The following is a 15,334-nucleotide window of genomic DNA, read 5'->3' as shown; positions in this document are numbered from 1 at the left end:
GAAACTCCGGCAGCAGCTGGAAAGGGAGACTTTGCAGAGCTATCGCAGCTGCGAGCGCTGGCAGAAAGCCACAGAAGAGCTCATGGTGTGGTTGTGTTTCCTTTCAGGCTCCTCCAGGAAAGGTGGAAGAGGTGGTGAAGTTTGCTATTGACGCTGGCTACCGCCTCTTCGACTGTGCCTACTTCTACCAGAATGAAAATGAAATAGGGAATGCAATCCAGCAGAAGATCAAGGAGGGGGCCGTGAAACGGGAAGACCTCTTTGTTGTTACTAAGGTACAAGGGTGCAGGATTATTGGGGCATTCAGCTTTTCTCAAAGAGAAACCCTTGTTCCATCTGTAAAGTAACTTGAGGACATACTCCCTTCTAGGATATTAATTTCATGGTTGTCTTGTTGTGTGCTATAAATTCCATCCTCTATTTGCAATTTGGACTGAGCTTTACCTAAGGAGCCATTGACAACTTTGCAAAGATAGAGTAGCTGTTGCTGATCTAATAATTTCCTTGCATCAATTAAGTCATTTAATTATACTGAAAGTCCATTTGCACACAGCCTAGAAATATCAGGAAAAAAAACCCAAACCAACAGATGTCTGAATTCAAAGGTGCTGTACTACCTCGTGGTGTGCAAGACATTTGAAAATGGTGTCATGTACAAAATGTAAGCCTGAAAAGCAATAGAAATTAAAGCATGGGACTTCGGTCTGTAGTTTTTTTCCATGTATTTACTCCATTCCTTCATCTCATCTACTCAGCAATGCTCTTTACCAAAAAGTGAGAACACTTCAACTAAAAAAAAACATATGATTCAGTGTTTTCACCATCAAAACTAGAAAACATTGAGCATAACTAAGTTTTTCCACATACTCTTAATTTTTGTAAAAGAATAGCTTTTCATTTGAATAATGCTTACAAGCTCTTCTATTTAAATGACTTGAATTTTATTTTAAAAGTGAAGTACAATTCACAACAGTTCTCACAGTGGCCAGATAAAAGGGATGGAAGGAGGGTAGCGTGAGCTACTCAAGACTCAAAATTTAGACTGAAAAAAAAAAATTATGACACTAACAGCTTTGTGTCAGATACACTTGGCAGGGTGTTGTATTTAGTTCTGAGACTCCCTTTTCATAAGTAGGAATACTGATTGTCCACCTTCACTACTGACTCCCTTATTTGTGGTATGTTTGTCCTACCTTACCATTAAAATATTGGCATCCTTGTCTTCGTTGTGCACTGGGTAGATGGGGAGGGCGTTGTCCTCCCAGACCGCCAAGGGAGAAGCTTCTGTCCCCTGATCTGGACTGTGGAAGGTGTAGAGTCATGGTCAGGCTTGGTTTCTTCCCACAGCTGTGGAACACGTTTCACGAGAAGTCCCTGGTTAAAGTAGCATGTAAGAAGAGCCTCGCTGCGCTGCAACTGGACTACCTTGACCTCTACCTGATACACTTCCCTATGGGATTCAAGGTAGTTCTCCTCTGCATTCCTCTTCTCCTTACCTGGCTAGAAACACGATGTATTCTCTCATCTATGCTGTGACTGTCCTCCCTATGCAGCTGGGATGTGCTATGGTTCATTTGGCTCTTACCTGAAGAGAAAGTAGCAAGCATTTAGAATGATAGAATCATAGAATTGCCTAGGTTGGAAGAGACCCTTGGGATCACCGAGTCCAACAATCTACCCTACTCTACAAAGGTCTCCCCTACACCATATCCCCCAACACCACATCTAAACAGCTCTTAAACACATCCAGGGATGGTGACTCAACCACCTCCCTGGGACACCTATTCCAATGCCCGACCACTCTTTCTGTGAAAAATTCTTTCCTCATGTTCAGTCTAAATCTACCTGGTTGGAGCTTGAAGCCATTCCCTCTCGTTCTGTCATTAATTACCTGTGAGAAGAGACCAGCACCAACCTCTCTACAGTGTCCTTTCAAATAGTTGTAGAGAGTGATGAGGTCTCCCCTCAGCCTCCTCCTCCTCAAACTAAACAGTCCCAGCTCCTTAGCACCACTAATGCCCACCTTGGGTCTTCAGAGAAACTGTAACCAACACATGATGGTGTAGTTTGGGATCGTGGCCTTCTGCTGGGCTGGGACAGCGTGAACATCTCGGGTTTTGGAGATGTTGTAACCAATAGTGAAAAATGAAGTACAGCGCACAAAGAACATGGTGCTTTTTTCCCCAGTCTACACCCATGTTAAATAAATAAAAACTCTAGAATAAAGGTAGGGCGGTGTCTGTTCCCTTCTCTCTAGATCTGCCTAAGTTAACTCACATAATTACTACTAATCCCCAGTCTTTGTATGCAGGAATTGATTTGTAGAAATATGGCCCTCGTCCAAAAGTGATGAACATGCATAATTTTTAGTTATGCGGTATGTTTAAATAACATGCTAACTTGCTGCCTATAATTGCAGTCACAAGTGCTAGTAAACAGTAGGAAATTAAACTCTTTTTAAAAGTCTGTGTTTTATCTGCCTTGACATAACAGGCTGGTGAAGAGCTGCATCCTTTGGATGACAAGGGTATGAGTATCCCCAGCGATACGGATTTTCTGGACACATGGGAGGTAAGTTAATGTTTGCTCTTTTGAGCAGGTGTCAGCACTAGAGATGGAGCAGAGATCTGTGTGCACGATAAAATTAAATGATAGGTTTGGGTGCTATAGAGGTGCAGAGGATAGTCACACAAAATTGTATTTCATGACCAGAACAAGCAGGGCTGCTGCTACCTCTTGTTTTGAGGAGCAAGAGGGGGTTGTCTTTGCTAAGACTAAAGAGGAGAAAACTGAGCTCTCTGGGTGGTGTCACTAAAATAATATTTGAATGTGCACAGTGGCAGAACTGAAGCATGGATTAATCCAGGTGTGGCTGTTAATTTACTGGGTGTTTCATACAGATAGGGAATTCTCACACTTTTCAGTGTTGGGCATCAGCATGTCAGGCTGTCCTTCAATCCTCCTCTCCTCATGGACTGAGAGGATTCAGGGTCTGCTCCTGCTACCTGCACCTCTGTGATGCTGCAGCTCTGGGCATTAATACTTTTCTGTACAATACCAGATTACAGCTGCAAGAAAGTATTTTGAGGTAACTGAGTTTATGCTAACTTCCTCCCTGCTGTGTTCTGCCAACTCAGAGGTAGTGTGCTGGCCTGGGAAGAGGTGGAGAGATCTCTCTTGCTTTTTTAGCTTTGGTAAAATGACCCCCAATGAAGCCAAAGCAAAAGATTTTGCTTCCCATTACAAAAAGGTTGGCCAAGCCATTCTTTTTATATTCCTTTCTCATCTGCAATAGACATAAAGCATACGGATAGTACAAGGTGCAAAGTTTTTTGTTTTGGTTTTGTGTTTGTTTTTTTTTTTTAATTTGAGATACTATTTAATCTAGTCTGGGTTGTTTGTTGGTTGGTCACTAGCTTTAGGGAAATAGAATAGTGTAACACTAATACCGCCTCATAAACACATGTTGATTGTCCATACTCATTAGGCCATGGAAGAACTGGTGGATGCTGGTCTGGTAAAAGCCATTGGCATCTCCAACTTTAACCATGAGCAGATTGAAAGAATCTTAAACAAGCCAGGACTCAAATACAAGCCAGTAAATAACCAGGTAAGATTTTTATTTCCATTGATGTCAACTAACCTTGGAATATTCCTAAGTATTTTCGTGTTACACTTGAGCTCTAAAACTGACTTTTTCCATGACCTTTAAATAGTTTTGGTGCCATGGAAAGATCTAGGTATCTCTGGTTGTCTGAAAGTCCCTCCATGTCAGTGCTGTCTACTTCAGTAGAGTGTTAGTGGATAGTTTTTAGCTGACAGGGATCTCAACAGAAAACTGTTTTGTAGAGTTGTGTGTGTATAATGCAGTGGAGATTTGAGAGCAATACCATACAAAACAGTATGGATTATTCATATCGCAGTAATATGAAATGCAAGACAATATTTCATTTTTAGACACTGGAAAAAAGTAGAAATATCTGTTACCTTGTATAAGACCTTGTGACTTTTTTGCACGTCGTCTTTCACACTCCCAGTGTCACAGCCCAAGTTGCTACAGGCCCATTTCTGCCATTCCTGGAATAACCGACAAAATCTCCACTCCAAGCTACTGCACAGGCATGGGAATGTACAAGAATGCTCTGACTCATTCGCTGGACTTGTTTATTTTTCAAGACAGAAGAAATATTTTCACTGAACCTCATTATAAAAAGGAGGGTTGAAATATACAATTATGTAACAAGTTCTCACCACGTACCTCATGAATGAAATCACAGCAGGGGCATCAGGACCTTCTGACTTTCTTCCATATGCGACTTCTTTGCATTTGACTGAGGGTGCTGGATGCCCACCTCTGCTGGCTTGGGAATAGCCAGGGAAACCCCAACTCTGGACCCCGTGCAGGCATGGTGCTGCTGTGCTGTGGTGCCAGACTTGGGGCTAGTGAGTACATTGGCCAGGCTTAGCACAAGGGGCACACAGGACTTGGAAAGATGTTACTGAGGGTTATAAAGTTCTGGTGGGGATGGACCCAATTACCCCTATGTTAAAAGCTGCACCAACTTCAACACCTTAAAGAACTTCAGGCTTTGACTCCAGTTTGCTTCTCTGTGGGTGCGCCTGTGCCACACGCTGTCGTTAGTCATTGCCTAATCTAGTTCAAGTCTAAATAAACTACTGTACATGGGTTTCATGTCACCATGCCTGGTAGCAAAGCTGTAGCATTTAGAACCAGCTGGGTATGCGCATGGTGCCACATTATGCAGTGTAGCCATAGCCCTGTGGTCATACTATGGCTTGTGGCAACTTGAGCAGCATCCCCGTGTAGGCTTCTGTTGTTGCCCGGTTAAAGGATGTCTTGCCCAAATGGCTGGTTGCAGCACGATCTGGGCTAACCTAGGGAAGCTTATCTCCCCAGGCTTCTTCAGGAGTCAGGGAGACTCCTTGAGGAGAAGAGAGGGTGGGTGACTCAGAGCAGAAACTAAACTTCAGATATTCTGAGCTACCCCTCTGAAGATGCAGTCCTGCTCTCCAGTAGCCCAGAAGGATGGATTTCCCCAATTCCTGACACAGATAGCACTTTCACTCTTCTCGGCTATTTCTCGCTATCTTTGGGTCGTATGTCACATGAGGAAGCCCTGTTCTTTGTGCCAGACCTCTAGATATTGCTGTAACATGAATAACTTCTTTTATAACATAGATTTTAATCATGATATTGGGATTCTTTTCTTCACGTTTTCTGTGAAGAAGAGGAATTAAAATGTTAGTTATGCTCTGGAGCTCAGTGCAGTCTGCCTCTGTGTCAACCAGCATGTTTCTGTGTTGGCAGATCGAATGTCATCCGTACCTCACCCAGGAAAAGTTGATCAAGTACTGTCAATCCAAAGGGATTGCTGTGACAGCGTACAGCCCCCTTGGCTCTCCTAACCGCCCATGGTAAGAAAGCATTGCAGCCTTTCCGTACGCAAAACAGTGCCTTTGCCACTTGAATCTTTGAGGCAAATAATGCAAGTATAATGAGAAAAACACTGCTGTTTTGTTGCAGATTATTTCATACAAAATGTCAGGCCACCTACAGGGAAGCTAATACCTTACTACCATCAATATCCTGGCTTTTGTTTTTAATAGGGCCAAGCCAGGGGACCCTCTGCTGCTGGATGATCCCAAGATTAAAGAAATTGCAGCTAGACATCATAAAACCCCTGCCCAGGTAAGGGGGGTTGTCAGGGCAAACTATTCTTCCTCCTCAGACATTTTTACAAGCCGATGGCCAGTCTTAGCAGGTGCTAAGGTATAGTATCATGGGATTCAACTGCACTTGATTCTTCATACTGCCCCAGTTCCTGCCAGCATTCATATGAATTGTCAGGTATTTTCTAAGAGGTCTTGAGTGCTGAGCTTTCGGGGGGGCTGGTCAGCAGTGGTACGTGCTTACCTCAGGTGTCCTGCTTCTTAGGGAGATTTCTTCTGCTCCCAGAGAGAAGTGTTTGCTTCCCGAGAACCCTTTTCCTCTGAGGTTTATTTACAAATCATCAAGCCAACGTGTTATTCTTTTCTCCAGCTAAGTTACGCAAGTCATTCTTCAGAGAAGCGCTGTAATTTGCAGACCTATTTGATTGCTCCCTGTTTGCTCATGTTCACAAAGAATCATTGAAAGCTGCTTGATTATTCAAGATGAAATCTTTTTTGTCACACAAACGAGTTCTTGCACAGGGTGTGCAGAAGCTGCACTTTAGCCAAACTCATATGCTCACAGGCAATCAGCCATAGTCCTATTTTTTAAGACAGGTAAGAGCATGACAAAAAATTGTACACAACAGTCCTCTCTTTTTTGGAGGGGGGGAGGGCAACTTTTAAAAGCTATAAATATGTTTTTCCTTTTAAGCACTTCAAAAACTTAACCTAGGTGAGGTACTTACCTGTGTGCCCAAAATACTCTCCAGTTGTGCTTATTTGGTCTGAGCACCCATATAATGCAAGCCAGAAGCATCATCATTCCCCCCCCTCCCCCCCAATGAAAACAAAGCAAATCCTGAAGAAGCCAGGATGTAGGAACAACGTAAGCCAGAAACAATTACAGTGTGTCAGTAGACTGCAAACAAATGTTGGCACATCAAATTCCTGTATGCAAACTGGTAGAATCTTCCAGAGTGAACATGGTTGTAAAAAGCGAAATTGGTTTGTGTGTGGGGGGGGGGGGGCCGGGAGGGGGGGGAAGAGGGAACACAAAATGCATTTGAACAAAGTTCACAGTAACCCAGTGTTCACGCTGTCTTTGACCTTCCCTAGGTTTTGCTCCGGTTTCTTATCCAAAGAGACGTGATTGTCATTCCCAAGTCTGACAAACCACAGCGCATTGAGGAGAACATCAAGGTGAAGTTTCCTTTAGGACTGCTGCCACTTTTTACACAGGATAGGCACCCACACCCCTATCTCCTCTGTGTTTCCAAGCAGCACCTAAGAGACTTTGGAAGGGGAGCGCGGAGATGTAAAGATTGGGGCTCAGCACTACCTAACCATCCGCACTTGTTCTCTGGGAAAAAGTATTTTGCTCCTGCCAGGAGAGAAATGCATTACACCAGGGTGGTCCAAGCTCTGCTGCCCTGGAAAGGGAATCCCAGTTTTGGACTTTCCTTCTGGGAAATGCTTAGCGAGCCCCTCTTTAGGGTTCAAAGGAACAAACTGTAAACACCAGACCCATTACTGTTTATGTCTCACTTGGAGGCTGTGGTTCCCCTTGGCAGGGAGACTCAGCTGGATGTTTGCTCATAAGGCCCAGCATCTTAGATGATGTCTTTGTGTTACTTTCAATTCATGCTGCTACATTTTTTGGACTTCTCTCCTATGAACCACCAGCAAGAAGTCTTAGATGACTGCTTAACTGTGAGACAAATACTTGCAGTTTGTACCCAGTAGTCCTCTGTTGTAGCAGAAATATTTCCTGCTAGTTCCAGTATTTGTGACACATCAAGCAAACCATCCTTAGCACCTTAAGTTTTACGTCTGTGCATTACAACACAAACTGCAGTGGTGTTTGCATTCAACCACACAGAACTATAAGACATTGCTATGAACAACACCTTGGAGAGAAAAGGACTGTGTTGATTACTCCAAGGGTAAATTGGTATTTGGCTGAGAAATAAGAGGATTTCTTAACTATGCTTAGTGTGGATGCAGTGTGTTCCTACCTCAAGTCATAAATGCATGAAGCACACTTAGTAACTAATCGCTTATGAAGCTAAGTAAAAAGGGATGATTTGTTTGTTTGTTTTCCCCTGCTAGGTGTTTGACTTCGAACTGTCTAAAAAGGAGATGGATGTCATCCTCAGCTTTAACAGGAACTGGCGAGCGGTTCCAGTGCTCCAGTATGTTCCTTATTATCCTTATTATCCATTAGCCTATCTCTATCTGTGTTTCCATCCCCCGTATCTTGAAAATATATGTGACCAAAACCGGGGAGAGCTCATATCTTAAACCCTGGACCCCAGGTAACAAGGCATGTCCTGGAAATGATGTCAGGTAGGAGATTCATTCAGGGCATTCCCTTCAGCATCGTGGTGCTGCACATGCTTGTTCGCAAGCCTGTGTTCAAAATTAATGACTGCAGTAGAACTTGAGTAGCTTGGCTGTGGGAGAAGGAGACTGCAGTAGGGGAAAGCTGCTGAAGATACTTTCTATAATACTTAAATAACCACTTCTTTCTTTTCTCAGAGCTATCAATCATAAGGACTACCCATTCAAAGCAGAATATTAATGCCAGTGGTTTCTGCGAGACCTCCGTGTAACTCCTTCCAGATGAGAAGATGTACTCTGTAGCTTGGTCTTGATTTCTTCTTCTGTACTTGACAATCATTATGAGCAGTTACTTGTCCTCCTTTTTTAGGAGGCCACCACTAGCTGGTGTAAGAATGCATCAGTAGGGATGGGTGTCTTGTAAAGATGGTTAGCAGAAATCTGTTCTTGATTAACAGTAAAAAAAGACAATGTCTCTTCATTACTTTTTTTTCCTTGTCTGTCTTAATTAAAGACATGTTTAACAAAAAACTCTGGTTACTTACACGATTTTTTTTATATGTTATTTCCAGTGCGGTCAGTCATACTGGCTCATGAATTGTTGTCAAGGAATGCTCTTTTTAATTACTTTGCTTTTTACATAGTTGTGATTTTTATAGTGTGAATCTCTAATGCTTTAAAATTTTATATGAATGAAGTTTGAATACCAACAAAACTTAATCAGTAGAGTGCTTAAATTGTTTCATAAAATTAGTTACAAAACCATACCTGAAGTCTGTTGGTTTTTTAAAAAAAAATTAAAATAGATAGAAATGAGCTTCTATGCTTCCTGTACAAGGAAAATGCCTAGAGACTACTTTGTGGCTTGTGCATCAAACAGGATCATGCTCTAGCTAGACCCTAAAGAACAAAGTTGTACCTATTACTGCACATAGCCCTCCCTGTGGACACCTAGAAATCAAATTCTTGTGTGACGAGAGGTGAAAAGGTGAAGACTACATCATACTCAGTGATAACATGCATCAAAATCCACCCAGCTGAACATAAGGGCTACCTACACAGTCAGACTGACTTGCGCTGGAAGTCTCAAACACAAAATTAGATTTCTGCACCTCTGCTGGCAGCATTCAGAACAATATATCCAGACAAGGGTTGGCTTTATCTGAGGAAAACGTAGCAAAAGTTTTTGTTAAAAACACTAAAGCAAACTGTGAGGTAGGCTCACAATGGCTTTAAAGTATTTCCAAATGGGTAATGCTAGGCCAAAGCAAAGGCAGGCTTGAAAAAGGCCGTTTTGTGGCATCCTGCACACTGACAAGAAAAAGTCTGGCTAGGATGCTGAGTGAGCTGCAGGAAAGCATGATCAGAAGCTAAAGTGCCAATCTGGTATCGTCTGAAAAATCATCACCTCATAATGCTATCGAAACACCCAAAAAACGCAGCGCTGCTGACTCTGCCACCAGGATTTGTCTTTGGCGAATTCTGCCAGGAGGTGGTGCCAGCTGGTGAGGACAAGCCACGGCTGCACCACTTTACACCATTTCCTAAAAGTAAAACCGATTGTGCCCAGCATGCTTCCACGCTCTGAGAAAAGGCAATAACCAGGAGCAGAAGCAGCTTACCTACATCAGCGAGGAAAAGCATCATTTCGGCAAAGATTGCAGAGAAATGTAGCAGCGTAGTTGGTAAGCACGAGGCAGGAGAACAGGCACGCTTGCAAGCGTACAAGCTCTTTTCAGCTTAAATTAGGCAACATCCGATTATTTCTCCTCCAGTAGTTCAGAAAGCTGTGCTTGCTGCAGCATTCCCAGTGCTTCCCGTGGAGCTGGCAGAAGCCTGGGGGGCCTCTTTTGGATGACCATGACCTGGTTAGAGCAGGGTGTTACGTGCTGTGCTGCCGTTAGAGGAAAAATGAAGGGAATCAGAGGACAACGGGAAAGCCAGCAGCTCCCCAGGCTTGGTCCCCATGATCATCCAAGCCTGGAAGCACATCCCACTGAAGCAAATAGAAGAAAAATAATGACTCTCAGAGAGAAAACGTTTTTCAAAGCAGGAAAGCAGATGGCTGTGCTGCTAGGTCAGAACCTACTTCATTGAGCACGCTGACTTCTGGATGATGCACAGCTCCTGTCTTGTACCAACAGGTGTGACAATTAAGATTTTTTTTTTTTTCCTTAAGAATACATATATTTTACAACTTGGCTGTCTAGTGTAGGGCAGTACAGGCTGTCTAGTGTAGGGCAGTACATCAGAAGAGACACATTTCAAGGTTCTTTGCAGTGATACTTTTTTTTTTTTTTTTTTTTTTACACAGCCTTAGCACAATTCCTATCCCAGTTACAACAACTGGCTCATTCCTACTCATTAACAAACAGGGGGCTGCTGATGGAAATATTCCATTTATTGTGGATGCAGTTTCAGAATACATTGTTTGAACAAATCATTTTTATTGCAGCTATCGGATGTATTTGAAAGACTCAGAGGAGTGTTTACAAAACCCCCAAACAAAAAACACGACAACTCACAGACAATGTCAGGCACAGTTTCACCCCCTACAGAGAACTACGTGCATCTCTATATGTAAACAAGATGTTTCAGCCAAGCAGGAGAGCTCATCTTTGAGTTAAAATATAACATTATTCTTCTTTAGGAAGAAGTCAGATGCTGTAAAAGATGGAGGTGGTGAAAAGGGAGATCCCGGCAGTTCCGATGCACAACAAAGCTGTTAACAGTGTACTCAGGGGCTACTTCAGTTGCTCAGTTTATGCCACCCATACACCATAGGATGTAAATGCTAACCTGTATGGCATGTAAATTCAAACCAAGCTGACGTCCTATAGCCATGTGTTTACTATATACAAATGAAAACGTCTGTAAATAGGATATTAGGGAGAGAGAGTTAAAAAGAAGCACTATAAAGATAGAAGTTTACTTCATTTTAGGTGGACTTAGTGTACGGCACTGATGGATGGCAAGATTTAGTGTACAGTTATTTGAAAGAAGCTCCAACTGTGTTTAGGTTTGTTTTGTTTGTTTTTTTTAATTATGGTAGTTTTATATAAATTAAACTACAATGTTTTATACAAGTGACCTATTTTTGACCCTCTATACCCTTACCTTTTCCTCTTTTAAAAACTATACTTTCTTTTTAAATTACCCATTACTGGGCAACTGACATTTAAAATTTTTTAATACTTATCTCACCATACCTCTAATGGCAATTATGAAATCTTACTATAGAAAAGTGTGTGATTTTGTCTTTATTTTTTTAAGCTGTGATATTGGCTAATTATGTATGTTTATTACTAAATATAATACTCTAGCACGTATTAAAGCATTCTACCATTAGTAGTGCCTTTAGGCTAAACTTTGTAAAGCTATGTGTGTATATAATCTAAATTGCATTCAATTACTAGTCACTAACAACAAAAAGAAATATCAGTACCGCTGTCAGCTAACATAATCATCCAAATTCAGGTATTAACTTAAACTAGAATGGAAAAATTGATACTTAAAAAAAGTATAAAACAAAAAAATTAAAACACGTTATTGATGCAGTATTTCTCATGACATGGGCAACTTACAGAAAATATTACATTGTCAACTAAAGATATTTCTTCCATGCCTTAGTCTAAAGTGCAGAAAGAAAGACTTCTGTATTACAAAAGTAACCATTGTTTTTATAGGTTTACTGCACACCTTTCTTGAGCAACTTCACTTTACATGCATTTTGGGTTGACCTTTTATGCCAGTTGAAATCACTGTTCAGACACATAGTTAGTTATGACTATCAGTAGGAGAGTCTATATATTTCACAGCATGGGTTTCTTTAGGAATAAAGGCTCTTGTGCAAAGGCAGTACTATTAAGATGAATGTCTAGACTGATTATTAAATACAGTGCTAATATACATGGTTTTAACTGGGATAATGCAAAAAGACATTTTGGTAAATAAACATAAATATAAAAAGAACAATTTAGCACTTTTTCCTTTTTTTTTTTTCTTCCCCCAACTGATTGGTCCAGCGTCTTTAGTGGCCTTCTATGGTTCTTTCTCAAATTGTCTCAAACCTGCTGAGAAAGAGACAGATTAAAGATGGCTTGGAATAACCCAAACGTATCTCTAAAATAGAGAAAGCATGGCTCTAGATTAACACATAGCATGTAGGAAGGCAGGACATAAGCTGGATGCTGCTGTGCTCGTGTACTGGGATTGCTCAGAGGTGGTCTCCAAGCGGACAAGCAGGATTTCACACCTCTCGCCTCCAACAGCCCCGGGAAGCAGCTCAGGGAGAGCTCAGGAGCTTCCCACCCAGGAATGCAGGGGGTGCTGCACCCAGCGCTCTCCCCAGCCAGGCGTGGGGGCTGCCATGCTAAGGCAGGCTGTGCTGCAGCGCTTGCTGTGCGCACTCTGAGTCCACGGGAAGACTGAATGCCGGCTCCTGAGAGATTCCTCCTGCAAGCCCTCTGCTACAGCCCTCCATCTCGCTCAGCCTTAGAGATGCTCAGCAGTCTCCAAACCACTCAGTGGGGTCTGCTTCCATAGGCAACGACGCACAACTGCTAACACCTTCCATGGGAGAAGAGCTGCTCTAACGCTGAGCAAGCCTGAAAACCCCTCTCCTAACACCTCGGTTTAAAAAAAGGAGAAAAGAGGAGGAAGACAATTCTGTTTTGCATGGCTCTGAACTGATAAGAAAAGTTCACAGGCATACCATACCTCTGGCTTCACATATGAACGTGAAGAAAATTGTGTGCTCATACTAATGTGTAGAAAACCAACAGTTTTTCTATATGTGATCATTTCATTCCTAGTGAAGAGTCAAGGGATGTTGCAAGGCATCTGTAAAGCTATTAAATTGATCAGTGAATTTCCATTCTTCCCCACTGGTCCTTAGGCACATAATTCCTTTAATTGGTTTTATTTGGGATGTTTCAGATTAAAATAAAAATAAAAAGAGCTAGGAAGGGTATTTTGTTGATTTATTTCTGTACAACTAGGTTGTTTTTCCCAAACCAGAAGTTTCAAAATGACAGTATTAAGACTCTTTTTGCCTTAAGAAGACACCAAGGCATAGCTTCAGCAAAAGCAGTGCTACTGTTGAGTGCATTTTAACTCCATTCTAGTCTAGGTATGCAGGAGCACATGAGACTCACAACCAGCCAGAGGAATTATTTTTAAAAAACAACACTGCTGAGTTTTCATCAGGCTTCACCATTACCCAGTGGCAGTGATTAAATTAAGATGCAGGGCTCGTTCTCAGTAGTACTGAAATGTTCCATTTCTGCTCAAATAATGCTGCTGTAAGAACCTTGCTTTTTGGGTTTCCCCTCTTCACTCTTGAAAGGCATAACCGTTCCTGCTGCAGCGTTTAAAAGAGCCTTTCCCAGATGCCTTTCATTTGCCGTAATTAGCTAAATGACCATCCCATTCCTCGGACCTCACACAGTTTAATGACGCTCCCCAGCTACAGCAAACACACCACACATGTCACTCAAACAAGGCTTTGCAAACATGGCTGGAGCCCTGCTTGACCTCAGTCCTCCTAGAAAGACGATTTAGGCTTATTTCTTAAACATTCATGTCTTGATGATATTGCAAAGGAGCTTTTGAAAGGTAAAGGCAAAAAGCTGGTGGGTTTTTTTTACATCAACATTAACAGCCATAGAATTTTAAAACTCAGATGTGCTTTTAGGAAAATGCGGCAAATTTTCTATTTAATATGCAGGTGTGTTATTAGAATTACTTACCATTAGTCTCTGATTTTTTCCCCACAGCTGATACCTGTTTGAAGAAGTAATAACCCATTATTAAAGTTGAATAAAGGAAAACAGCTATTTACAACAGGAAAAAAAATTGACTCCATGCAAAGGACAGATTTCCACACACAACACAGCTCTGCTAAATAGGAATGTGAAAGTTACAGGCTGCCCATGGCTTTCTGTACCTCATTGTACTTTCTTGTACAGATAAAAAGGCAGGTGAGTAACAAAAGAGATGTAGAGGACTAATTCCAACTAACTGACCATATGAAGGCGAACAGCACCTTCCCCCTAGAAAGCTTCCCACAGGGATATTATCCTTTCAACAGTGCACTGAAGTGTTACCTTAGAAGAAGAAGAAGCCTTTTCCACTGACTGCTTCTCCCAGAGATTACGTTTGCCAGATACGTCTCCTGGTTTTAAATCCTGTATTTTTAATTAATGTCAGAGAACAGAAACCAACGTTAGTTCAGGTTTATTTTAACTTGGTAGAGAAAAAGTTAGAATGCAACTTCCTCATAAGAAAAGTTGAGGAGCATCTACCAGTGGTAAATATTACATTGTCTCTCAATTATAAAGCTATTCAGAATGACACTTCATATAATCACTCCACACATATACATGCTTTACGACCAAGAACAATCCTGCTGCATCTATTAAGGATTATGCAGACTGGCCATAACTTATTACGTTCATCCTAGGGAGTACAGTGAAAAGCTACTGCACCTTCGGGGTTTTTAAGACAGACAATTCCAATTTTTGCAGAAGAAAGAGATTTTTTTAAAAATAGTATTTATATGAGAGAGGAATTCAAAAGCAGCTTGTCTCAGTTATTTTGGATCAGAATCAAAATATTTCATTGAAAAACTGTAAAAAAAATAAATAGGACTTCTAATAAAACAGAAAGTCAGATCTTCCTCTGCATTCTTAAATATAGGTTTCAGGATTTGACACTGTAGTCCTTTGTATCCATTTGAATTTCCATTGCATCCTTTAAAACCTTAGCATGTACCAATCCCTAGACTCACAGAAAAAAACAAAGCGAGGTAAAGTAATTAAAAAAATAATAATATTCTCTGAAAATTAGTGTACATGCAGACTTTAAGCAAAACTCAGTAAAAATGCCTTTTCTTGGGGAAAAACGGGGCTACAAATCAAGATGACATATGCTAGGCTAGTAGCAATGCACCTGTTTAAGTACAGATAGATTGGTATCTACCTCTGTGGTTGGCAAACAAAAGACTCTTGAAACAATTTTGGACATAAGTACTCTACTTTTCAAAAAGTGTTCACGTCCTGCATGGTTTCCAGAATCTTGTTCTTACCATCCATAGATGGGTAGTTTTCTGCACATGAGAATTTCTAACTTGGGATAGGAAAATGCCCAGTGATGTATGGAAATGTGATTTTTGCAAGGGGTATTTGCACCCAACAGAGATACCCTAGAACTGATCATAGTTTACGGCCAAAGACAGCTGCTGATAGTTAAGACTTTAAGCCTTAATTGTGTCCTTTCAAAAAGCAAGACTTTGATTGTGGTCTTTCATAAAGCAAGTTCA

The 15,334-nt window shown here is 41.4% G+C and overlaps 2 protein-coding genes across 2 annotated transcripts in view; one reads left to right on the top strand and one right to left on the bottom strand.

Moving 5' to 3' along the window:
* LOC104281715 (aldose reductase-like) overlaps window positions 1-7,974 on the top strand; it is a 10,315-nt gene extending 2,341 nt beyond the window's left edge. Inside the window, exons 2-9 of the mRNA XM_009879759.1 lie at window positions 49-275; window positions 1,348-1,464; window positions 2,494-2,571; window positions 3,488-3,610; window positions 5,330-5,436; window positions 5,629-5,710; window positions 6,790-6,873; window positions 7,783-7,974. Of these exons, the coding sequence (XP_009878061.1) occupies window positions 49-275; window positions 1,348-1,464; window positions 2,494-2,571; window positions 3,488-3,610; window positions 5,330-5,436; window positions 5,629-5,710; window positions 6,790-6,873; window positions 7,783-7,974 (1,010 nt within the window). The remainder of the gene's footprint in view (window positions 1-48; window positions 276-1,347; window positions 1,465-2,493; window positions 2,572-3,487; window positions 3,611-5,329; window positions 5,437-5,628; window positions 5,711-6,789; window positions 6,874-7,782) is intronic.
* Window positions 7,975-12,018: 4,044 nt separating this feature from the next.
* CALD1 (caldesmon 1) overlaps window positions 12,019-15,334 on the bottom strand; it is a 198,034-nt gene continuing 194,718 nt past the window's right edge. The window contains exons 14-16 of the mRNA XM_009879644.1: window positions 14,121-14,201; window positions 13,764-13,797; window positions 12,019-12,086 (exon numbers count right to left, since the gene is read on the bottom strand). Coding sequence (XP_009877946.1) covers window positions 12,055-12,086; window positions 13,764-13,797; window positions 14,121-14,201 — 147 coding nt within the window. The 3' untranslated portion in view covers window positions 12,019-12,054. The remainder of the gene's footprint in view (window positions 12,087-13,763; window positions 13,798-14,120; window positions 14,202-15,334) is intronic.

Source organism: Charadrius vociferus, unplaced genomic scaffold, assembly GCF_000708025.1.
Source record: "Charadrius vociferus isolate BGI_N301 unplaced genomic scaffold, ASM70802v2 scaffold90, whole genome shotgun sequence".
In the NCBI taxonomy this organism is placed as follows: domain Eukaryota; kingdom Metazoa; phylum Chordata; class Aves; order Charadriiformes; family Charadriidae; genus Charadrius; species Charadrius vociferus.
This window is presented reverse-complemented; position numbering and strand designations above follow the sequence as displayed.